Source organism: Rhinoderma darwinii, chromosome 7 (genome assembly GCF_050947455.1).
Source record: "Rhinoderma darwinii isolate aRhiDar2 chromosome 7, aRhiDar2.hap1, whole genome shotgun sequence".
NCBI lineage: Eukaryota > Metazoa > Chordata > Amphibia > Anura > Rhinodermatidae > Rhinoderma > Rhinoderma darwinii.
In genome coordinates, this window is record NC_134693.1 from 126,512,666 (window position 1) to 126,539,526 (window position 26,861).

The 26,861-nt window shown below is 42.3% G+C and overlaps 1 protein-coding gene across 2 annotated transcripts in view; it reads left to right on the forward strand.

The window, feature by feature from the left end:
- The window catches only part of SYNPR (synaptoporin), a 137,154-nt gene that overhangs the window by 81,059 nt on the left and 29,234 nt on the right, over positions 1 to 26,861 (forward strand). For both annotated transcript variants that reach the window (XM_075833975.1, XM_075833977.1), the window contains one exon: positions 13,899 to 14,023. In XM_075833975.1, coding sequence (XP_075690090.1) covers positions 13,899 to 14,023 — 125 coding nt within the window. The remainder of the gene's footprint in view (positions 1 to 13,898; positions 14,024 to 26,861) is intronic.

Below are 26,861 nucleotides of genomic sequence, written 5' to 3' on the forward strand. Positions count from 1 at the left end.
TCCTACAATTTATGAGTTTATCGATATTTAGCCAGTAAATATGAAATTAGTCAATGAGAAATATTGATATTTTTATAGAAATGGTAAAAAAAAAAAAACCCTAAATGTATTATATGTGATAGAATTTTATAAAAATCTTTGCTGAGAAAAAAAAAAATATATATTAAAATTTGATGTAACTATTATTTACGACTGATGGAAATGTAGTTGTTTCCTTTTTTTCAACCTATTTTAAAATGTTTAAAAGTGCTCGGCGTTACAAGGAATATTTATACTGCGGGAGCTGTATACCTCATTCATAATTGATAGCAGCGCAGAAGTGTTGTTAAATCACTCCGAGATAAATGGCCAGAGTATCACTAAGTACTGCTCAGCAGCATCTGCTCCGTGTCTCCATCATATACATGAGCCGGTCCTGCAATTACCCAGAAACTGTAACCTGGGCTAATTAACCCTAAAGATGTTGCGTGCGGTCTGTATACAGGATGGTAGTGATTGCTCACCGGAGAGATCAGGCAATGCTCTTCTAGACCTCACAGGGTCGTTTGCTCAAAATGCACAAAATGTTGATCTTTTTTCATAAATGATGGAACGTATCGGTATAAAAATCTGGGATATTGAAATGCGATCGTGGCTGCCATGTAGATCAAGGATATTGTTAAAGGAGTTGTCCGCTTTTTGTGAGGTGTCCCACGATGACAAGCTAAACACAGGGGGGCAGATTTACTATTCATATTGAGGCAGAATTTTGGTGTACATGCTGTGCGCCACATTTATTAACAGTTTGAAAAAAAAATTGACACAGAAAAAGGCGTGGTTTTTCAAAAGGGGGCGTGGCTTAAAATGTGACTTTGTGCCCTAAAAATGTTCCCAAGTTTTGGCACAATAAACTAACCCAACTAATAGGTTGTATATGGAAGAGAAAGTGTCTAACATGTCTAGCAAGACACGCCAAATTTATCATACAGCATCCACCACTTTGATAAAGTTAACACGTTTTCTGACTGCTTTGTCTATGTTTATGCTGTCCAAAACTTACACGGTATTAGTAAATCTGCCCCAGGGTATTTTACTGCTGGGACCAACAGAGGTAATCTGCTGGAAATTCGGCAGGGAGGGCACAATTCCGCTGCAGTGCCACCACAGACAAAATTAGGTATTACACAGTTTTCATTGAAATCAATGGGCGGTCCGTGTAATGTATGGACATGCCGGGTCCTCCAGAGTGAGAGACGCTCTTTGTAGTTGTTTTCCAATCTGGCTAATCGATGAGGACCCTGAATGGGGATCCTCTCTTCTATTAACTCATAATTCCCTAATAGGGTATTTGAAAATGGGTTTTCTAAACCAGACAAGATAAAACTTCAGTCATCAAGTAGTGAATCAGTTATTTATATAGATTGCAGGCGTTAATCTTGTAAATTGTTGAAAAGTGGAGTTCTCCTTTAATTAATTTTTAATTAAGTTTTTAAGAGGGAAATGCTCAAACTTTGGGTAAAGCCCTGATTGTAATAATCCTACATTGTGAATGATCTTGGGACCTTGTTTTCTCCTCCGTTGAGGTTAAATTGAAGGCCACGTGGGTTATCATCTGGATAAACAGGTTATTTCACCTAAAAGTTAGTGGAATTTGCACCAATCTACCAACATCAAAATTTGCTTGCCGATTTCATCTGTGATGGGGGAAAGGGGAGTCCATTATTCCTTGGGGTACTGTAGCTAGAAATCCTCTTTGCTTGAAGAAAGAACATGGGAACAGAGTTGTTGCGTTCAAGACGTTTTATTTCCTGTCTAAAAAGTCTTTTCAGAGCTCTTCTTAGGCCCTATGCACACAAACGTGTTTTAGCGGGCGCAATTCACCCGCAAATCTGTGGGTGAATTCCGGTCCCATTAATTTCTATGTGCCCATGCACACCACCGTGGTTTCCACGGTCCGTGCATTGCCCAGGAGCCTGGACGGGAAAAAGATAGGACATGTCTTAATACGGCCGTGTTTTGTGGACCAGGCTCATAGAAATGAATGCACGTGGCCATGTGACACTCGGCGGCCGTCAGAGCCAAAAATCACGGCTGTGCACACCACTACGGTGGTGTGTATGAGGCCTAAAGTGTATAGAACCTGTCTTTTTAAGGTCTGAAATGGGGCTAGAGCCTGACAACTTTGTTCCCATGTTTTCACAGTCATGGAGGTGGAGCTGGCCTGCCACGTTCCACAGCAGAAAAGTCAACAGCTGATCAGGGCGGCACCATGGACCTCCATAGCAAAACTTTCAATGGGGGACCACTTCACCACAACCACTTTCAGCAGCACATGAATTCAGGACATAGAAAGCATATGATTATTTTGGTGTTTATTGTGTCCCAAAAAACTAATATGTGCTTTCAGGTCATACTAAACATTCACTGTAAGAAGTTTTCTGTGTTTTTAAAGGGGTTGTGTGAGATTAGAAACAGCGCCACACTTGTCTATTGGTCACGTCTGGTATTGCAACATAACCCCCTTACGAAAACACATTTAGTTCATTGACTTTTACCTCTTTTCAACTTCTGGTAACCATGTAGCATTCATTATATATTATTGGATAATTTTGCCCATTACCTTTAGTAAGATAAAAGGTTACAGCAAAATATAACGAAATCAGCGCCTGACTATCACCTGACACAAAGGTCCTCAGCAATTTGTAGCTGCTTTATCTTTGTGTAGGAAACGTCTATATCGCCTGAAAAATAACTACAGTATTCATTCTGTCAAAGCGACGGAACCCTTGCACAACTGAGACAAACGAAAACCATAAGCACCGGATCCATCACCATTGAAATCAATGGTGATGGAAACGGAAACATATGGTTTCCGTTTGTGTCAGTCAGCGCTCCGTTCCGACGGAAAGCTCAGACGGAACATCGGAACAGAGCCCTGATGCAGATGTGAACGAAGCCTAAGATATGATCTTTAACCAGTGGATCATGCGTGTCTCGCTGACACTGAACCCGTCCGTGCTGCCTACCTGACAGATACAGGTTTCAGCTCTAGATACAGCTGCTCTGTATACAGGATACAAAGCAGCTGTATCTGAAAAAGTTAAAATAATTGTAAATAAAATGTAATTAGAATGTTGCACCAAACACACTAATAGACAATTTTATTAAAAAAACAAAAACGTTTTCAAATGTGTACTTGGTCTTTAAGAAATGTGTGAGCCCAAGAAGGCTGCTTAGCATATGTGTCACACTTATTTTCAGCCCCCAGTTAAATAATAACTTTGGGGTGCCATTTCATGGTACAATTGCACCCTGAAGTTAGTTTCCATAAATGTACAGGAGTTAACGGATTGTCCTTTAATCTGGCATCTAATAATCAAAAAATTCTGATAATCCAGCACTTGTTTCCAGTACAGATTTTATATATATTGTAACATTAACCAGAAGCAGAAGACAATAACCAAAAAGACAATCCATCTGATTAAAATACAAAGTTGTAGTAGCATACCTTAAATTGACCTTCTGTTTCGGACTTTTCTCCTGAAGGTTCTCATCCCTGAGTTTTATATAAAATTCTATGGCCGTTCGATAATCCGGAATGTCTGATAATTCAGACCCCTTGATGCCACATTACTGTACATATATTCACTGTTGTTTTGTTAACTCTTTTAGATTTATCTGTGTCGTCTCTCATGGGACCCACAATGCCCAACTACATTTTCAAAACATAGCATATAACATAATTGCCCCAAAATAATTTTGTCATGGTACAGAATTCCATATCACCATGTACTGTGGACAAATGACAAAGTCAGAATTAGCACCTGGTCGCTCCTGTTTGGTACAAAATAAGTGAGAACCGCCCTAAGACAAGTGGCACTGACCCACTGAAGCCCCCCCCCCCGCTGCTAGCGATGCCACCGGACCTAAGGGAGCACGTGCCGCCCGGCCCATAAATGTTATGGGCCGGGCGGCATGCCACAGGCCTCAAGTGGGCAGGGGGCCCATAGAGGATGGGGGCACAATTGCCCATTTTGCCCCCCTAACATCGGCCCTGCCACGCGCTTGAGAAACGCAAGGGAGTGGTGCGCCCTGTGTGATCGCACAGGTCGTATACCCCAAAGGCCGGCCCTGCACTGAAGTACCTGAGAATCCTCCAGGGGACCAAGTCTATGACACAATAATGAACATCAAAGATCCAGCAGAAAACAACCCCATTTGGAGGTGACTTTGGAGCAGATACTTTTTTTGTATATAATGCAATTTGTCAAGAGAAATACAGCCATTAAATCACACCAATAGTTCATCACCATTAATGCAGTTGATGTTGATGAGTAGAGCTTTAAAAGCACAAAAAATAATTCTATAACCCATGGCTGTGCAAGACTAAGGCTCTGTTCACATCTGCATCATAGCCAGAGCCGGCCTTTGGGGTGTGCGACCTGTGCCATGGCACAGGGCGCATCACTCCCGCAGGTGGAAGGGGGCGCTGCGCTGGCTCCCTTCCCCTGCTTGTTTTTTGGAAGCGCCCGGGCGACTCAGCACCTGCGTTTCCACCCGGGCGCTCCTTCTCTATTATGACACAAGCGCCCAGCAATGCACTGAGACACATGACGTGTCACGTGACAATTGTGTCACAGTGCAGCGCCGGGGCCAGTATGAAGAAGGACCCGGACGATGGGGTGAGTACAATCAACCACCGCTGGTTTTTCAGGTCTCTAGGCTGCCTGCAAGGCATAAGGCAGCCATTATTTATATATTTATCAACATTGGCACAGTGGGGGGCATAAGGGGCCATTAAATAACATAAAGGGGGCTGTATACTGTGTGGGGTGGGCAGGGCATAATTATATACTGTACTGTGTGATATTGGGGGCATAAGTGGGCATTATATTTTATAGGATTACTAAAGGGGGCATTATACTGGGTTGGGCACTTGGGGGACATTATACTGTGTGTGGGCACTAAATGGGGCATTATACTGTGTGTGGGCACTAAAGGGGGCTTTATACTGTATGTGGGCACTAAAGGGGCATTATACTGTGTGTGGGCACTAAAGAGGGCATTATACTGTGTGTGGGCACTAAAGGGGGCATTATACCGTGTGGGTTCACTAAAGGGGGCATACTGTGTGTGGGCACTAAAGGGGTCATTATACTGTGTGGGGGCACTAGAGGGGAAATTGTACTATGGGTGGGCACTAAAAGGGGCATTAAACAGTGTGGGGGCACTTGGGGGACATTATACTGTAGGTGGGCACTAAAGGGGGAATTATACTGTGGTGGCAATTGGGGGACATTATACTGTATGTGGGCACTAAAAGTGGCATTATACTGTGTGGGGCACTTGGGGGACATTATACTGTGGGTGGACACTAAATGGGCATTATTCTGTGTGGGGGCAATTGGGGGGACATTATAATATGTGTGGGCACTAAAGGGGGACATTATACTGTAGGTGGGCACTAAAGGGGGCATTCTACTGTGTGGGGGCACTTGGGGACATTTTACTGTGGGTGTGCACTAAAGGGGCATTATACTGTGGTGGAAATTGGGGGACATTATACTGTGGGTGGGCACTAAAAGGGACATTATACTGTGTGGGGGCATTTGGGGACATTATAATGTGGGTGGGCACTAAAGGGGGCATTATACAGTGGTGGCACTTGGGGACATTATACTGTGGGTGGGCACTAATGGGGGCATTATACTGTGGTGGCAATTGGGGGACATTATACTGTGGGTGGGCACTAAAAGGGGCATTATACTGTGTGTGGGACTTGGGGCACATTATACTGTGGGTGGGCACTAAAGGGGGCATTATACTGTGTGGGGGCAATTGGGGGACCTTATGATGTGTGTGGGCACTAAAGGGGCACATTATACTGTGTGGGGGCACTTGGGGGTATTATACTGTGTGTGGGCCACTAAGGGAACATTATACTGTGTACGGGCACTACAGGGGGCAATATAATGCGTGTGGCACTAAGGAGACATTATACTGTGTGGGCACACTTAGAGGACAAAATGCTGTGTCCTTAAAGGAGCTATAATATATTATGTTATTAAATATTATCATCATACTGTATGGGGTAGCTATGGGGGCATTATACAGTATGGGGGCACTAAATGGGCGTTATGCTGTGTGGGGGCACTTAGGGGACTTTATACTGTGTGGGGGGCACTAAAGGGGGCATTATACTGTGTGGGGCCACTATAAAGGGCATTATACTCTGTGGGGCACTAAAAAGGGCATTATACAGTGTGGAGGCATTATACTTTTTTATGGGGCATTTTTTTTATGATGGGTGGGGCGCTGAAAGAAAATTTCGCACAGGGCACTATCTATCCTAAGGTCGGCCCTGATCATAGCTTATAACTATATGACTTATTATGAGGTCCATCAGGGTTCCCCATGCCGTCCGTTATCCGCTGAATGCAACACTCTTGCTCCTGCCAAGTCCTTAGCGTCCAATGCAAATGTTAACATAGTCTTACAGATATATATAGATGAAAGTGAAGCTCTTGAATGAGTGAAACTTCAATAACTTAGTTTCCCATTGTAATTATTCATTACTATTACTTTTTCGCTCTTTTTTTTTTAACTCTACAGGGAGGAGGTGCCATTTGAATCTCCACTTTTCTTTTTGCATAGGCCGCTATGGCGAACCACCACAGGAGGGACCAGCAGTAGACTTCATGTTTCTCTGCTTAGTTCTTAAGAAATTGCATAAAGGGACTGTCTAGCCATTTTCACCCTATTAAGGGCATTTTGAGTTTATAGATGGGATTCCTCTATTCAGGACCCTCATTCATTGCCAGAGAAGTGAGTACAAAAAATGACTCTCGTTAATCTGGAGAACCGCCATGTCTGTTCATGACATGGACATCCCATTGTCTTCAATAGGAACTGGGTAATGCTTCGTTCAAGTACCGTACGAGTTCTGTGTACTTTTTGTATACGTTCCATATGGCGCTTGTAAAGTTCTGAATTATTTCCTGCTTGGAAACCAGTTATCTTTGCCAATCGTTTAGAGGAGAAAAATGGCACACTAACAAAGACAGATCGGTATAAACCAATGCGATTTTCTAGTCCCTACTGATATCTATGGGGGGAAATCAGCATCTGAATGAGTACGGCACAATTAACAGCGGCACACAGAGTGCGTACAAAAATCTCCAAACACATATGGCATCGCTAAGAAGTACTCAAACCTTAATAGGATAACATTACCTACATACGATGGTGTGCATGAGCCCTTACTAGAGTGGACCCCTCTTAATACACCCTATAAGAACATATATTAAGCATAGGGGCTATATGATCATGTGCCAGTATAGACCCTGAAGTGACTATAATGAGAAGCTAAGTTTACTTTTCTAATGATTTATACCCCATAGTACATACCTGGTCACATGATCAAGTATTGGCTCAGGGGTCTGGTCCATAAGCGTGAAATGAACTCCAATTATCTATGCTTCATTAATACTATTAAAATCATAGCTTACTTATACTGACATTCTGCAGGGCTGTGGACGCATTCATTCAGATCAGTCTCTGCCCCAGTGGAGCTCGCAATCCCTACCAATTATTTCCTCACCACTAGGTCCAGTTTTCCGAGAAGACGTTTAAGCTTTTGTGTGTTGTAAAAGGGAATATAGGCAGATTGTACATATTGTGCCTAGAATTTGAAAAGTCTATGTAACAATGAAGGGTTAAATCAATGGGAGCGATGTGCACCTATTATAAAGCACCACTAACTCCAATTTTAGGGGCAGCATAAAGTTACTCCTTACTCTACTAGTGAATTGGTCAAGTGGAAGGACCAGTGGGTGCAGTTTGGGCAGCTGTATAGTGGGTGCACTTAGCTCCCACTGGTTTAACCCTTTGTGGATAACTTTTAAGTGTTTATGTATAAAGGGATTGTCTGGATTAGACAAACCTTGGTAAATGTCCAGTAAGGGCTGGCTGAGTTGAGAGGACATCCCCCATATATTAGTTGAAGCCAAGAAAACACCAAGTGTAGAGGACCTCCAGCACCCATTGAAATGTGATTCAATAAGTAAATGGTGACTGACACAGCAGCTTTCTGGAGATTACATTAGATTGTAAGCCATTGACGTTCACCTGGATCTTTAGCCTGGTGTCCCTGGTCTCTTGACACCAGTGATATCTACATTGAATTGTGTCTGCGTACTTCCCCTCCATCAGTACACCATAGTGCCCCAGATATCTTCAGAGCCAGCCAACATCCATGAGCTCCTTGCCTTGAGACCCTATGTAATGAGCTTGTCTCCAGGGGGCAGAAAAGGGGTTGTCCAAGGAAAACTTTAAAGGATATTCAGACTAAGCACATTCCTGTGGATAGGTGATAAATGTATGATCACCGGGGCCCTACCGTTGGTACACCCACCGATCACTGGAGCAGAGGTTCTAGTGATTGGGGGGGGGGGGGTCCCAGTCTTGGGGCCGCCAGCGATCATACATTTATCACCTAACTTGTGGATAAGTGATAAATGTGATTAGTGGGAGGCCCCTTTAATTCATGGCTGCAAGACTGGAAGACAATGAGTTACATGTTCTACAATGGTGGTCTTCTTCTGCAAATAAAATATTGGCTCCAATGTATATTCTACAAAATAAAGCAGCAAGTAAATAGTCTCCACTAACCTAGAACTGGCGCTACGCCCGCAACACTGTAGATGGCTAATACTAGAGGACAGGTCCCTTGTTTCCCTTAAGTATATGATCTAATTAGATATTTTCTGCTATTTATTCTTTATATTCTGTTAATCGTCTACATTTGTTCTCACTGGATGTTTTTTCCGGTCATTGAGTACATTTCACTGGAGGCAGAATGTGAGGTGACATTTAAATGTCTCTGAAGTGGCTGCTTCTTTAGAGGCGTTGTACATGATGTCAAATGTGGCAAAGTATTTTTCCGATTAAATAGATTCTGTAGTTTGATAGTAATAGGACTCAGAGAGTACACGTAGTGCTTAAGTTTCTTCTTCATTCCTGATTTTATAACTTCTGAAATATATTTCAATGCTTGACTTTAATTTCATAATTTCAGACAGCTTTAATTTAAATTGCTTTTGTTTCCAAGGGTTAGGACTGGAATATGGTTCACGCAGTGGGGGTTTGTGTTGCCTGCAGCTGTCAGGGCATCCTGGGAGTTGTAGTTTTGCAACAGCTGCTGAACAACAGGTTGTAGATCACTGTCCTACAGGGTTGTCTGCTTTATGTGATTCCTTTTTAAGTGTTTTCACAATCAGAACTTCAAGGATCAGTCATCATCTACTGTAGTGTGTGAAATGACAGATGCAAACGTCAATAATATTGGTTGTAAATTATGCATGGCAGATGTTATAATCTGAATGTATGAACTTTCATATAGAGGTGCATCTCAGTTTTTACATATCAATTTAATGGGACCCCAAAAATAGTAATATTGTAAAGTCCCGACCATCTAGTTCTACCTGTTATTATACAGCATTGATACAATGGAGGGCAAAAACATAACATTTGTATTTATAGTAATGAAAAAAATCCTTCTATGGTGATTGTGAAACTTAATTTTCTCTAGACATACTGGGTACCCCCTTATCACAGACCTGGGTATGGATATCATTAGACAGAGCTTTGCATTGACTTTTGATATATACATCAATGTGTGTGTAATTTTTTTGTAATTTTCATTTTTCTATGCCCCTTTTGATTCATCTCATAATTTTATATGCCTTGTCAGCAGCTGCCTGGCACTGGTCTCTACAATATAGTTTACTGTATACTAATATTCTTTTTTTTTCCATATCAGTCACTTTAATCTGATCTTATTCCTTTTAATATGACATTTTGTTGTATTACATATGTTCATATCGTTTTCCTATATTGGTATGTTGGGGACCCTGTTGCATCATTAGTTTGTCTATGACAACCTATTATTCTACTTTCCCTCTTCATATCATGCACTGCCCCTGCTACATACAGTCCTTTCCTGCTACTTTCATAATTCTTATGATATAAGTGGCTACAGTGTGTATAGGGTGTATATAGGGTGTATATCCACCTGGTAGGATAGACCCAGAACAATGTAAAAGAAAAGAGGACTAAAAGAGACTCTGTCACCAGTTTATAACTGCCCTAGATCCTACCTAATCTAATAGGCGCTCTAATGTAGATAACAACAGTTTTTTGTTGTTTTTTTAAATGTTTATTTTTGACCAAGTTATGATTATTTTTAGTTTTATGCTAATTTGTTCTTAATGCCCAACTGGGCGTTTTTTTTCTTTTCACCAAGTGGGCATTGTAAAGAAAAGTGTATGACGCTGACCAATCAGTGACCAATCAGCGTCATACACTTCTCTTCATTCATGCCCAGCTTGTTTCACAGCGTGATCTCGCGAGACCTCCCACAGGTCCTTCACCGGAGCCATGGAAGACTGAACAGACATCGCCTCCAGCCGCTGCAGATCCGGATAAACGTCCTGGCACGGCTGGAGGCGATGTCTGTTGACTCTTCCGTCGCCCACTTGGTGAAAAGTAAAAAAACGGCCAGTTGGGCATTAAGGACAAATTGGCATAAAACTAAAAATGATCATAATTTCGTCAAAAATTTTAATTTAAGTTTAAAAAAAGCACAAAAAAACAACCTCTTGTTTTCTACATTAAAGTGCCTATTAGATTAGGTAGGGTATAGGGCAGTTATAAACTGGTGACAGAGTCTCTTTAAAGCAATAATGCACCTAAGGAAATACAGTATGAACTAGCGGCAAACATTTTACAGTTTTATGCTATAAAAAAATGTGTTTCATCCGTCCATATGCGATTTGTTTTAAACAAAACTTTTCAAAGTTTACAAATAGTGTCTGCATTTTAAACTAATTTCCAGTTTGTCATCAATTCAATTCATTCATTGTTTTTAAAACCATTAGGCTTTTTATCGCCTGCATATAGAAGTGGATAGATCTGCATTAGATGTGGTCAACCATCAGGGTAAGGGCTTATTCAGACGAACGTAAAATACGCGCGTGCAACGCGCGTGATTTTCACGTGCGTTGCCCGTAGCTATATTAGACAATGGGGCCGTGCAGACATGGCAGCGTTTTTTGCGCAGCGTTGCTCCGTTGCAAAAAACTCACGACATGTCCGTTGATTCAGCGTTTTCAACGCATCACGCACCCATTGAAGTCAATGGGTGCGTGAAAACCACGCATGTCGCACGGAAGCACTTCCGTGCGAACTGCGTGTTTGCGCAACAGCTGTCAAAAGGATGAATGTAAACAGAAAAGCACCACGTGCTTTTCTGTTTCCGAACATCCAAACGGAGTGTCTTTGCGATTAGCGAAACCCGACAACCGAAGCGAACTTCACCGGGTTCGGCCAAACTCGTTTTGGCCGAACTCGGCAAAAAAAATTCCGGTCCGCGACGTCGGGAGACATTCACTGTGCATGGTGCTGAAAGAGTTAAACTGTTTCAGCACCATGGACAGTGACTTGCGATCCCAAAATACACGAACCTGTAAAACAAACCGAAGTTCTAACTTACCGATTACTCCTGTCTCCTTCCTGCAGTCCGACCTCCCGGGATGACACTTCAGTTCAAGTGACAGCTCCAGCCAATCACAGGCCAAGCACAGGCTGCAGCCAATCACAGGCTGCAGCGGTCACTTGGACTGCCGCGTCATCCAAGGAGGTGGGCTCGATGTCAAGAGAGGCGCGTCACCAAGGACGCGTCACCAAGGCAACGGCCGGGAAGTTCTCGGTAAGTAGGAACTTTATCTTTTTTTTTTACAGGTTTTTCGCTGTTGTGTTCGGCATTCACTGTCGAGGGTGCTGAAAGATTTAGCTCTTTCAGCACCTTGGACAGTGACGGGCGTTGACAAGCCTCATCTCTATGATGCCGGCTGCGCGAAAATCACGCAGCCGCGCATCAGACACGGATGACACACGCAGCTGTCAAATAGTGTTTGCGCGCGCAAAACGCTGCGTTGTTTGCGCGCGCAAAAACGCAACGCTCGTGTGAATCCGGCCTAACATTAAGACGCTGCCTAATGACATAAATGTTTTTTCATGACTTTCTAAGTCTTTATGTGGATGAAAGGTATTTACCTCGACTGGTGTCTTCATAGTTTCCCTGAACAGCAATATCTACGTGCACTTTTATATCATGTTCAGACAAAAGGTTCTGCTGATCCCCGAGGTGTATATAGTGTGCATATTTTTTCCCCCAGTACTGGTTAATATCACCACATCCCTTCTCAACTGACCCCAGTCGTGGACAAGGGGGCGTTTGTAGAATGTAAGGTTGGTGTGACCCATAACTTGAAGTTCCTGTACTCCAATGCAAAATCTGTAACAGCCCTCCCCCTACCATATTCTCTTTAGGCCTCATTCACACGACAGGGTTTCCCGGCCGGGTGCCAGCCGTTCATAAATGGAACGGGCCTAATAGGGCTATTCACACGACCGATTTTTTGACGGCCGGGAAAACCGGCCGTCAAAAAATAGGACATGCTCTATGGGGCCGGGTAATACATAGAAGTCTATGGGGCCGGGTAATACACGGCCATCACCGGAATGTGTCCCGAGTGATGGCCGGGTTTTCCGTCGCTTGTGCTCTATCTCCTCCTCACAGCGCAGAGTGCATGTGAGGAGGAGGAGCTGATGCCATTCGGACGAATGGCTACGCTGGAGATACTGTGTGGCAGGGCCGGGGTGTACAGTAGGTGGAAGGGAGCGCTGCGCTGGCTCCCTTCCCCTGCTTGTTTTAAAAGCTCCCTGGCCCGGTGACACCTTCCATGGCGCCGCTAGCAGCTGCTGCTGCTGCGGCTGCTACTACTGTAGCGACGCCACTATAGCAGAGCAGGGAGGTATCTCCCCGCTCTGCTATGTGCTAGCCCCACTTTAGCTCCTTGAAGGAGCGGAATCCCCGTGTTTTCGGGGATTCCGCACCTGGACAGAGCGCTTGATGTCTCTGTCCATATCTGGGCAGTGACATCAGGGGAAACTCCTGAAGCGGAATCCCCGAACACATGGGGATTCCCCTTCAGGAGTTGCCGCTGATGTCACTGTCCAGATCTGCCCGGCCCGGAACGGATGCAAAACTTTATGCAAACCGGTCGGGCAAAATGGCAGATTTTACCGGCCGACACTCGGGCGGGACCCGGTCGTGTGAATCCCGCCTTACAATTATCGTGTCTTATAAGGCAAAAGGGGCCCCAGATGTGACTGCTACCTCTGCACCCCTTTTAGCTACTCCCGTGACCCTTAGGGCTCATTCAGACGAGCGTGTATCACGTCCATGTGATTAAAACAACGGCCGTCACATGGACTCATGTATTTCAATAGGGCCCTTTACATGACCGGTTTCAAGGGAGCGTGTGAAGGGTCCGTGAAAAAATAGGACATATCCTATTTTACTGCGTGTCACGCATCCCTCCATAGACTCATGTCTATGGTTGATCCGTGACAACATGTACAGCATGGGTGCACCTCGGACGTGAAAAACTTCAGTTTTTCACGTCCGAGATTGCCGACGTCCGTCTGAATGTAGCCTTTGCCTAGTCCCAACCTCCCTTGTTTGGTAACATTGCAGTGCTTGTAATGGAGAGGGGGCTCACACCACCTGTAGAGAAAGGGCCACCAAGAGTCTTATCCCTCGCCTCCATAAAAGCCCCATTTGGGGTCGTAATTCCATGTTACATCCTTGACTGTTTTTAATGGAGGGCCCAGTAAGTGGAATTTCATCATTCAACTAGGCCCCCATATCCAACATGCACATGGATCCCTCAGGGACCTCACACCATTGCTGTCTTTCCATATTAAATACATTTTAACAATTGTTTTACTTTGCTATTATTATCTTTTGCTTTGCACCCTGGTGTTAACTACATTTTAACGGGTTTTTTTTTCAGCTTTTTGCAATCTTTGCATTTGCAACATGTGGCGGCTACTCCGGAGCACTGAGAGTCAGTGTGGATTGCGCCAACAGAACTCTGAGCGACCTCCGCGTTGACATTGCCATTGCTTACCCATTCAGGTAATTTTCAATAACCAATGAAGACATGGACCATTAACTGGAGGTCTCATTTGTATTGGGGGAAAATAAATGTGAATAGTGATTCTTCCAAGGTCATATGATTGATTTTGGGATAAATTATACAGTAGTGTAAAGAATAGAATTTAAGAAAAATACTGTAATAAAAGGTTAAGATGAGCTTTATATCCTATAGAGTCGTCAATGTATTCGTACATTTCTAGGAGGAATAGTGCAACACAAAGAAAAGTTACTTCAGAATTGTTATTTTTAAGGGGAATACAAGTATTTACTAAAATAGACAAGTCAGAAGAACTGAAATAAATTCTGTTTGTAGGAACTATTAGAATAATTTTTGTACTTTTGGAATTTGATAGAAACAGAAGCCAAAAAATCTGTCACTTTAAAAATTAATTGTAGCAAAAATAACAGAGGGATGGAAATTTTTTTAACAATATTGCTATATGGATTATATTATTTGGCTGTGTAATATTTCTAATTTGGTATTTAATTAATGTCTATGACTTCTTTTGCTCCCCTCTTTAATTTTAGACATCTGCATTTTGCAACAATATTGAGCTGTACTTTACATTTTTAGGTGTTTTTGTCTTTTAATACATCCCGGTCCGTGCTAATCATGAAGGCTGAGTGGGCAACCCGTGGCACGATCCTTTCCAATTTGATGAATAACTCAAATTAGAGGCATGCAGTGATTCAGCCTTCGCTATAATTAATATCACCATGACTGATGCCCCTCATCTGGGGCCTGGAACCATCTGCAATGATATGAATTTCAGGATTGTTCCAGAAATAGTGCCCCTCTTGTTCATGGGTTGTGTCTGGTATTGCAACTTAGCCTCATTCGCTTAAATGGGGATGAGCTGCAATACCAGACACAACCCGTGGACAAAGTGGCGCTATTTCTGGACAAAAGTCTGGACAAACATTTTAATGCATTACATTGGTTCACATGAATACCCTTTTACACCAGAAATGTATGGACAAAGTAGCATGCCTGCCACAAAGCTAGAGCACACTACTGCCATCGGGCAATCTGGGGTTGGGCAAGTAGCATGAGCTTTGGGTGAACTGAGGTAGGATGGGCAAGCACCAAGAATACCTATGAGGAAAAGGTTAAAAGGACGGTCCCATCATTAAATATTATATTCCTGTTAGATCATGCAAAACACAATTTTTCAATATTAAATATTTTTTTATTTCTTTTAATTCGGGTGTCTAAATATTGCTGTTACAAACTTGTTAGCCCCCCCCCCCCCTTCCCCCCCCGGTGTTCTTTTCAGTGTGTTTGGTGCAACAGGGAGAGCTGACAGGTCATCTTTAAATATGGCAAAGTAGAGGTGGGATTTACCTTTGAGGGGGGGGGCAACCAAACATTAGGCCCTCCTGTTCCAGAATAGGGGTGCAGTGGTTTGACCCAGCACTTGGACGGGCACTGCTCTGCTTTCAATCTCTATACAAGATGCCATTATATCTATTATCATTGTGATACAAGGTTTTCATCGTTCAGATGAAATGCTAATACATTTCCCATAATGCATCCATCCAATAATGCGTTTCTACAATAGAGCACGTTGTTACCTTGCAAGTGTCTATTTCATAGCAATCGCCTCGTATAGCATCAGGCTTTTTACCCATAATACAAGTCATTTCCGTGAAAGCTCCACACAAAAATTGTGCATTGTTTTCCTTGTCAGCCCCTTAACTCATGCAGGATTTATGATGATCAGATGCCATATTCCAGACTCTTATTTTCTAAATACTAAACAGCCCCATACATCTTATATCACGATAAAGAGAAATAAACACTTCAATTCAACCTCTGCAAATGAGTCCCCGAAGAGCGGCGCACGATTTGTGAGGCAAATACAATGTTTTTTGTTATTTGTAAATGAGTTCATGCGACCTGTGCTCTGTCACAACACGGGGATCATTTATCATACTTCTCTAGGTAAAGCAAGGGCAGCACCTCAGTAAAAATAGCTCCATATTTATGAGGCACAATTATAGTTTCAATTTTTAATCCATTCGTGGGACAATACATATTTTCCTTTCTGAGAATGAACGACGATGTGCTATGACAATGGAGAGTGAAAATAAACATGTTTAAAGGGGTTATCCAATTCCTAAAATTTGATGGCCTATCCTCAGGATACGAAAAGTAGAAAGAAAAAGTGCAGTATGTATGGTATCGGCACCAGGCAGGTAAGAATAATGGTGATAAGAGAGTTTTTTCTTTAAAAATTATTTTTTCTTTATTCAGTGGATGACACGTTTCTGGACCATTTAAAGAAGAAACGCGTCGTCCACAGAATAAAGAAAAAATTCCTTTTAAAGAAAAAAACTCTCTCTCATCATTATTCTTACCTGCCTGGCACCAATACCATAAATACTGCACTTTTTCTTTCTACCCTTTGTACCAATTTGATTCCTGCAAGGAGGAATCTTCCTCCCAGGGAACGCAGTGGGTGGCAGCTGGCTTCGACACAGAACAAACATAGATCTTGGAGGAGCAGCGTCTCCCATCATTTTCTTCAAACTCCCTATATCGTCAGGATAGGTCATCAATATTTGTTTGGTCGGAGTCCAACTGCCGGGACCCCTGCCAAACAGCTGTTTTCAATGGGCCGCTGTACTCGCACAAGTGCTGCTTCCCCTCAATTTCTCTTACTGCTCACACTGTGAATTGCTGACACACTTGTAGCGGCGGTTCACAGTTTTACAGCCTTCTCCCATTCACTTCAATGGTAGAAGGTTGTAATACTGTGAATCACAGCTACTGCGGTGTCGGCGATTCATAGTGTGAGCAGTAAAGGAAATGAAGGGGAAGCAGCGCTCGTACGAGTGATGTGGTCCCTTTGAAACAGCTGTTCGGCAGGGGTTACGGCAGTTGGACTCCAACCGGTCAGATATTGATGGCCACTGAGGCCATTGATGGCATTGATGGCCATTGATGGATACTGAGGGTAGGCCATCAATTAATAGGGACTGGACAACCACCCTTTAAAGTAAAGATCCACCTATACGTTCATAGAAAAACCTTAAAGGGGCTCTGCTAGCTTATGAAAAACACATAAATGTACCTACATATGCATCTGAATGCTCCCCATGTGATGCCACCATAGCTTGTTGCCCAGCTCTGTTCAGCACAGTAATTTTCATATTGCTTGGGCTTGCTGTGGGTGGGATTATCATGTTATGAAATACAGTTCCCATGATTGCATTCTCTCTCACAGACATTGCCTCTATTCACAGCTGCCTGCATACCCCTCTATTACAATGTATAAGGTAGTGCTGTAATTACTCACTGTCTGCTACTGAGACGCAGCTCTCCTGTTCTGCTGCTATGCTCTGCACTATCTGCTGCCCAGCATGTGAAACACAATCCCTCCAGAGACAGGGAGGGAGGTGAGAGAGCACAAAGCAGTAGAGATAAGAGGCATGTGATGTGTGATATCCTGTACTACAGGGAGGAGGGAGAGCGGAGATCACCACCTGTTTAGTGTACTGGACATCACACAAGCAGGAGATAAACACTAGGAGCATGGTCACATGGATGCATGCGAGACTGGCTTAATAAGGCATTTCAGCTATGTCCCCATTCACACGACCGTAGATTTCATCCGTATATTTACAGGAAGGTGTCCCGGCTGTAGAAAGCTTCCGTAAAAAATAGGACATGTCCTATTATTTTATTTTACGGACCGTGCTCCCATACTTTATAATTGGAGCATGGCCCGCAAATGTGGGTGACTGTCTGCGGCTGGCCATGCCCGTAATCGCGGACTGCGATTACAGGCACGGTCGTGTGATTGGAGCCTTAGTGAGTATTCTTACATATGTAAGATTAGTCACTTACTACTGTACTGTCTGTAGCTAAAATGCCTCTGTAAGTCAGTATCACATGCAGTCACATGACCACACTCTTGGTGTTTATCTCCTATCTTGTGTGATGTATCATACACTGAACACGTGATTATCTCCCCTCTACCCCACCATGTAGTATAGGACATCACACATATTCCTCTTATCTCCACTGCTCCCTGCTGTCCCTCGTCCCTGTTTCAGTGTCAGTTGCAGAATTTATGTAGTGTGTGAAGACATTGAGTAATCACAGACCTACCTTACACCTTGAAATATTGGGGCATGCAGGAAGCTTTAAAAATGGACAATATCTGTGAAAGGAGAGAGGAATAATGGGAACTGTAGTCCTTTACATGGTATTCCTGCTCACAAAAAGCCCTGTCATCATCAAAACACAGATGCTGTACAGAGCTGGGTAACATTATGAAAATGAAAAATAAGTAATTCTGGCCTATGGTGCCATCACCTGGGGAGCATTCAGACACATACAGGTACTTTTCTGTATTTTACATAAGCCTGGATAAACCCTTTAATACTAGCTGCTTACATTTGTCTCCAGTTTTCTCCTGCCTAGTGGCAACCCTGTGCAGCAGAGATTTATCTTTTTAACATATCTGTGCATACATATTTATGAATCAATGCATTAAAATAATCACATTACCCAACAATCAATAAGTGCCTGATAATTTAGGTAATAAAAAATATAGGGACGCTCAAACTTGCCAAACATGCCATTAGTAAGATGCCCGTCTTAAAGGGTAACTAAACGTTCAACAAACTTTTGACATGTCATAGTGACATGTCAGAAGTTCTGATTGGTGGGGTCTGAGCACTGAAACCCCCACCAATCGATAAAATGAAACGGCAGATGTGCTTGTATGAGCGCTGAGATGCTTCGTTTCTGTTTGGCTTCTTCCGGAAAGCTGATGTATTGGAGTACGGGCTCATAGACTTTCTATTGAGCCCGTCCCCTGCTGCATTGAGATCTGTAAAAAGCAGAACAGAAACGAAGCGGCACAGTGATCACACGAGCACTTCTGCCGCTTCGTTTTAGTGATTGGTGGGGTCTCAGTGCTCGGACCCCCACCAATCAAAACTTCTGACATGTCGCTTTGACATGTCAAAAGTTTGTTGAATGTTTAGTTACCCTTTAAAGTTGGAAAACCCTATAACCCCCAATAAAAATATTGTCTAGGGTCATAGTGATCTACTAGAAGAATCTGCCATGATAATGGAGTGTACCTAAAATAGGCCCATGAATTCCAGCAAAGGACACATCTTCTGAAACTTTTGTCTATCAAATTATTGGGCTAGATTTATTGCTAATATGATCTGTGTGTAATGTTAACAGAAGAGTTTATGATACAAATAAAGTAGATATGTACAAGTTATCTGTATCTGTACACTGGATCTTTTTAGGGCTAATGTGTAATAGCTGACTAAGTAATAACTACATAATAACTACATAATAACGACATAATAAAAATAATTCCCAAATTAAATTATATTTTTTAGAACCAAAAACATAAACTAATCAGTGTGCATTTCACTTTAATAGCTGTTGCTGGGGAATCATACTTCCTGCATGAATTATATATATTCACAAGAATATTAGCATTTCCAAGCTAAGATTTTTTCATTTGTATTACATTTCTGAAATTAAAATATTTTCTTCTAAAATCCTATTTATTATTTAAACATTGTGCTCAAGCATGTTCTCTATCCAATTTACATACCATTTATATAAACCCATAGAGTTTCCCAGCTCTTTGCTTTATTTCATGAAATAAACATGGCAGTAGCATTAAAAGAGTAAAGAAGATGTCATCTATATATCGTAACCGTATAATATTATTAACCGTTCTGTAACTTTCAGCAAGTCACTGTATATAACCCGTTTTGTAAATCAATCAGATATAAAATGGATTGCTTATCCTTAGGCCATCAATGTGTTATTGTTAGGGGGTCCAAATGGTCTGAGCTGCGGTACCACACACGAAACCATGTTTGCATGAGCTGCTGTGCCTGGAAAGAAATGAAGGTGCTCCCTTGCCCCTTCATTCTGCTAATCAGTAGGTTTCTCACGGGTCGAACCACTAATTTTATGGCCATTATTTTTTCCGAGAGAACTCCTTCGGATAATAGCAATAAAATATCCCTTCTATGTCCTATCGTACAAATTAAAGAGGACCTGTCGATTCTCCTGACCTGCTTGTTTTAGTTAATGCTTGTATTCCTCATGGAATAACAATTTTGGAGCATATTTTCTTAGAACTCTGCATTGTGCCATTTCTCTATTATTCCTCCTGGAAATGTATGAATAAATTGACAACTTAGTATTACAATTCCACTTATCAATAGGATGTGTCCCTACAGAGTCTGATACTGTCAGCATCCATTAGTTTTTTTTTAGTCAGACTGTGTAGTGACACATCACATTGATAACAGAAATAGTAACAACCAGTTGTGAATTTATTTATACATTTCCAGGAATAATAACAGAGGAATGGCATAATATAGAGTTGTAAGAAAAGATGCTCTAAAATTGTTATTTTATGGGGTATATGTAAGAGTCGGGGTGCATATTTATTGTGAACCTCATGTCCCCTCTCTTGTCATTACAGTATGTGTTATGTCTCCCCTGTGTGCTGTCTTGTGGTTAAATGACTGTGCTGTAGGATGTGTCATATCTCCCCCGTCCCTCTTCTGTCCTGTATGTGTGAGTGCCACACACAAATCAAATGGACCAGGTTGGTCCTTACCGCTACTCCTGGTCATCTGTGCTTCCCGTTTTGGCAATACACGTATTTACTGAAACAGACATGTCAGCAGAACTAACAGGTCCCCTTTAAAGGGGTTGAATTATGTACAACACATAGATCGATCAGCGTTAGAAAAATGTTTGGTCCCATGGTCCTACAGTACATGTAGAAAACATCCACCAGGTGATTGGAGACAGAGCAGGATCCCACTCAAATAAAAAAAATCAAGGGATCTGTAAGTAAATGCTGGGAGATGGAGACTAGTGCCAACTATTATCCTTCAACGTGTGCTCCCAGCATTTATACATTATTTCCCCTTAAGTAAATTTCCTTTAAACTGACATCAATAGGGCCTTGTAGGTGTTGGATTATAAAAATATTCTGGATTCTTGAAAAAAAATTCACTTGTGAGAGTAGATATTTTGCAGGAAATCATCTCAAATTAAAATACTAAAAACACAAAAGGTGCATCAATCTTCTGTTCTTGTGAAATTCTACAGATTATCACATTTTAGGGATCATTGGATGCTGGATAAAAGAAATTTCAGAATCAGTAATGTGGATATACATATTAATTTTATTTGATTAATACAGATCTTTGCATTCAGCATGAAGTGAATCACATTCATTCAATCTTCTTAATTGTGATTTGTTTGGACTTAGTAGGAACATAGACCCCATTCTGCCTGGCAGTGGGCTATGGTGTATTTCCCCACATCCCTCATGCATCATGAGCGTGCAGGATCATTAATTTTTGTAGTGTTGTTAACGGCTCCTTGGCATCACATGACCATTATAGCCATATGTTCCCTGATGGACCCGCTGAGGTCTCCGCGTGCAGCCCCTATTGAAATGACACTTTTTGAAGAAGCCTCTGAAAGGGATTGATGTATTACTGATAAGTTCCATCACTCCTGATGCACAGGTACCGGCCTGCATTGTAACATCCATTGCATCACTGTTTGCCAATGTTGATTTAATTGCTTCCGATAACGAGGACTATGATATGCTGTTGCATGTAACTTTGACACAAGACTCCAATTTTTTTTATTATATCTGTTTTTGGCCAAGCTGAATGAGAACCAATACGGCCGTCATTAAAACTCCCAAATAAGTGGTCAATAAGCTGTCCCAGGCTCTTGAATGACAATTCTACATACAGAAGTTGTGCAGCAGTGCAGGATCAATAGATGTATAACTTTATATCTAGATTTTCAATTCTTAGAGTCTATATCCAAGTACCAGCAACCCTTTGAGCTGCTTTAGTGCCACAGTCAATCAATCAATCAATCAAACAATCAATCATCTATCTATCTATCTATCAACACACGTATGTTATGTAAGTCACCGATAGGCAATGGTTATATTTTCCAAATTGTTGGCAAACCCAAGCAATATCAAAGGAATCCCAGCACTAATAAAATACAGTTATTTAGGGAGACACCAAGGGTCTATGGAAAATGACATTGGCCTATGTTAAAGGGGTTGTCCCATTGGGGCATCTAGTCCCTATTAGGACATATTGATGTCATAGAGGGGGTTTCCTCACTTGGGACCCTCTATGTGTCAGAACGGAGAGCTCTGGTGGACCCAGTTTTTCCATGCATTACATAAATGGCAGTAGAAATGTGTGGCTTGTCGTGGCTTCCCCGGCAGTAACAGCTCATTGTCAGGGGTCAGTTAAGCCGGACCTGTGGATATCAGTTGATCGCATGTTTTTGAAAAGGGGTTGTCTTACGAGACCAGCACAATCTGGAAAAGTTGCATGAGGCCACACATTTCACCTGCAGCAGCCTCTGCAAGAGAAGTGAGGTATTACATGGTGCTTCAGATCGGGACTCAGTCTTTGCAGTGATTCTTTACTCTACTAGTTGTGGGTCCTGAGCAGTGGCCTTTCCTCTATGATATCCATAATGGGGTATATGGAAAGGGTTTATCCTGGATTAGTCCCTTTAAACTTCAATGACAACATGAAACATCCGATAACATAAACCACAGGATGAGATGGTCATAGTCAAATGTATTCATGATTTCAGAGCAGTAAAACTGATATTTTTATTGCCCATTACCGAACCCATGAAAAATAATTGGGTAGACGGTGTAATATATGAACCAGTTGGGGATGTGCAATATTTCAAGCAGTAAAGAACACGAATCCCAGTCAAGCATTGGAATTCACAAGCTCAATGGGGAATTGGCAATATATAAATGTGATATAAACCTGTCTAAAACAATCTGCTACAAATATTTTTAAGAACACAAACAGAAAAAATGGGACATAAAGATCATCAAAACCACAAAAAAGGCCATACTCACTAGGTAGGTGGGTGGGTGAAAACCCGTTCCCATCAGGACGCAGACGGGTCAAAGAATGCTGCAGAAGGAGTGTGCATTAAATAGTGATAGCCCCTCCCACTAGTCTTGAGGGGAGTGGCGGACTAAGTGCTCAAAGGTGTGCGATAAATGAGTGTCAGTGTAGTGCTAGGGTGTGAATGGATGGTAAAAAATAAATATGTATGTATGAAAGTGTCAGAACTGTGTAATAATGTAATAAAAATAAATAAATAAATAAATGTGATGAATAGGGGTCAGTGCTGTGAATAGTACATGGGGTGTCAGTACTATGTGTAATACGTGGAGGGATAATGTGCTGGTCGTCAGGCATGGCGTATCTTGCCGAATAACAGCCTATTTGTAACGCCGCTAGTGTTAGCTAAAGCGGGCTGCTCTGCATTCCAAACCAAACGCCAGCACATCATGCCCTCCCAGCATATAAGACCCGGCTGCGTCCTGAAAAAAAGTATAGTATACGTAGTAAGAAATATCCATGAAACATGGGGTATTAGTTGTTATTTTGGCCAAAATACGCAAAGCTCGCAACCCAACGTCAAGGGTCCCCAGTGCCTTGCGAGTCCCTAACCAGAACTTTTCGTTCCTAATTTAAAAACACAAACAGAAAAAATGGGACATAAAGATCATCAAAACCACAAAAAAGGCCATACTCACTAGGTAGGTGGGTGGGTGAAAACCCGTTCCCATCAGGACGCAGACGGGTCAAAGAATGCTGCAGAAGGAGTGTGCATTAAATAGTGATAGCCCCTCCCACTAGTCTTGAGGGGAGTGGCGGACTAAGTGCTCAAAGGTGTGCGATAAATGAGTGTCAGTGTAGTGCTAGGGTGTGAATGGATGGTAAAAAATAAATATGTATGTATGAAAGTGTCAGAACTGTGTAATAATGTAATAAAAATAAATAAATAAATAAATGTGATGAATAGGGGTCAGTGCTGTGAATAGTACATGGGGTGTCAGTACTATGTGTAATACGTGGAGGGATAATGTGCTGGTCGTCAGGCATGGCGTATCTTGCCGAATAACAGCCTATTTGTAACGCCGCTAGTGTTAGCTAAAGCGGGCTGCTCTGCATTCCAAACCAAACGCCAGCACATCATGCCCTCCCAGCATATAAGACCCGGCTGCGTCCTGAAAAAAAGTATAGTATACGTAGTAAGAAATATCCATGAAACATGGGGTATTAGTTGTTATTTTGGCCAAAATACGCAAAGCTCGCAACCCAACGTCAAGGGTCCCCAGTGCCTTGCGAGTCCCTAACCAGAACTTTTCGTTCCTAATTTAAAAACACAAACAGAAAAAATGGGACATAAAGATCATCAAAACCACAAAAAAGGCCATACTCACTAGGTAGGTGGGTGGGTGAAAACCCGTTCCCATCAGGACGCAGACGGGTCAAAGAATGCTGCAGAAGGAGTGTGCATTAAATAGTGATAGCCCCTCCCACTAGTCTTGAGGGGAGTGGCGGACTAAGTGCTCAAAGGTGTGCGATAAATGAGTGTCAGTGTAGTGCTAGGGTGTGAATGGATGGTAAAAAATAAATATGTATGTATGAAAGTGTCAGAACTGTGTAATAATGTAATAAAAATAAATAAATAAATAAATGTGATGAATAGGGGTCAGTGCTGTGAATAGTACATGGGGTGTCAGTACTATGTGTAATACGTGGAGGGATAATGTGCTGGTCGTCAGGCATGGCGTATCTTGCCGAATAACAGCCTATTTGTAACGCCGCTAGTGTTAGCTAAAGCGGGCTGCTCTGCATTCCAAACCAAACGCCAGCACATCATGCCCTCCCAGCATATAAGACCCGGCTGCGTCCTGAAAAAAAGTATAGTATACGTAGTAAGAAATATCCATGAAACATGGGGTATTAGTTGTTATTTTGGCCAAAATACGCAAAGCTCGCAACCCAACGTCAAGGGTCCCCAGTGCCTTGCGAGTCCCTAACCAGAACTTTTCGTTCCTAATTTAAAAACACAAACAGAAAAAATGGGACATAAAGATCATCAAAACCACAAAAAAGGCCATACTCACTAGGTAGGTGGGTGGGTGAAAACCCGTTCCCATCAGGACGCAGACGGGTCAAAGAATGCTGCAGAAGGAGTGTGCATTAAATAGTGATAGCCCCTCCCACTAGTCTTGAGGGGAGTGGCGGACTAAGTGCTCAAAGGTGTGCGATAAATGAGTGTCAGTGTAGTGCTAGGGTGTGAATGGATGGTAAAAAATAAATATGTATGTATGAAAGTGTCAGAACTGTGTAATAATGTAATAAAAATAAATAAATAAATAAATGTGATGAATAGGGGTCAGTGCTGTGAATAGTACATGGGGTGTCAGTACTATGTGTAATACGTGGAGGGATAATGTGCTGGTCGTCAGGCATGGCGTATCTTGCCGAATAACAGCCTATTTGTAACGCCGCTAGTGTTAGCTAAAGCGGGCTGCTCTGCATTCCAAACCAAACGCCAGCACATCATGCCCTCCCAGCATATAAGACCCGGCTGCGTCCTGAAAAAAAGTATAGTATACGTAGTAAGAAATATCCATGAAACATGGGGTATTAGTTGTTATTTTGGCCAAAATACGCAAAGCTCGCAACCCAACGTCAAGGGTCCCCAGTGCCTTGCGAGTCCCTAACCAGAACTTTTCGTTCCTAATTTAAAAACACAAACAGAAAAAATGGGACATAAAGATCATCAAAACCACAAAAAAGGCCATACTCACTAGGTAGGTGGGTGGGTGAAAACCCGTTCCCATCAGGACGCAGACGGGTCAAAGAATGCTGCAGAAGGAGTGTGCATTAAATAGTGATAGCCCCTCCCACTAGTCTTGAGGGGAGTGGCGGACTAAGTGCTCAAAGGTGTGCGATAAATGAGTGTCAGTGTAGTGCTAGGGTGTGAATGGATGGTAAAAAATAAATATGTATGTATGAAAGTGTCAGAACTGTGTAATAATGTAATAAAAATAAATAAATAAATAAATGTGATGAATAGGGGTCAGTGCTGTGAATAGTACATGGGGTGTCAGTACTATGTGTAATACGTGGAGGGATAATGTGCTGGTCGTCAGGCATGGCGTATCTTGCCGAATAACAGCCTATTTGTAACGCCGCTAGTGTTAGCTAAAGCGGGCTGCTCTGCATTCCAAACCAAACGCCAGCACATCATGCCCTCCCAGCATATAAGACCCGGCTGCGTCCTGAAAAAAAGTATAGTATACGTAGTAAGAAATATCCATGAAACATGGGGTATTAGTTGTTATTTTGGCCAAAATACGCAAAGCTCGCAACCCAACGTCAAGGGTCCCCAGTGCCTTGCGAGTCCCTAACCAGAACTTTTCGTTCCTAATTTAAAAACACAAACAGAAAAAATGGGACATAAAGATCATCAAAACCACAAAAAAGGCCATACTCACTAGGTAGGTGGGTGGGTGAAAACCCGTTCCCATCAGGACGCAGACGGGTCAAAGAATGCTGCAGAAGGAGTGTGCATTAAATAGTGATAGCCCCTCCCACTAGTCTTGAGGGGAGTGGCGGACTAAGTGCTCAAAGGTGTGCGATAAATGAGTGTCAGTGTAGTGCTAGGGTGTGAATGGATGGTAAAAAATAAATATGTATGTATGAAAGTGTCAGAACTGTGTAATAATGTAATAAAAATAAATAAATAAATAAATGTGATGAATAGGGGTCAGTGCTGTGAATAGTACATGGGGTGTCAGTACTATGTGTAATACGTGGAGGGATAATGTGCTGGTCGTCAGGCATGGCGTATCTTGCCGAATAACAGCCTATTTGTAACGCCGCTAGTGTTAGCTAAAGCGGGCTGCTCTGCATTCCAAACCAAACG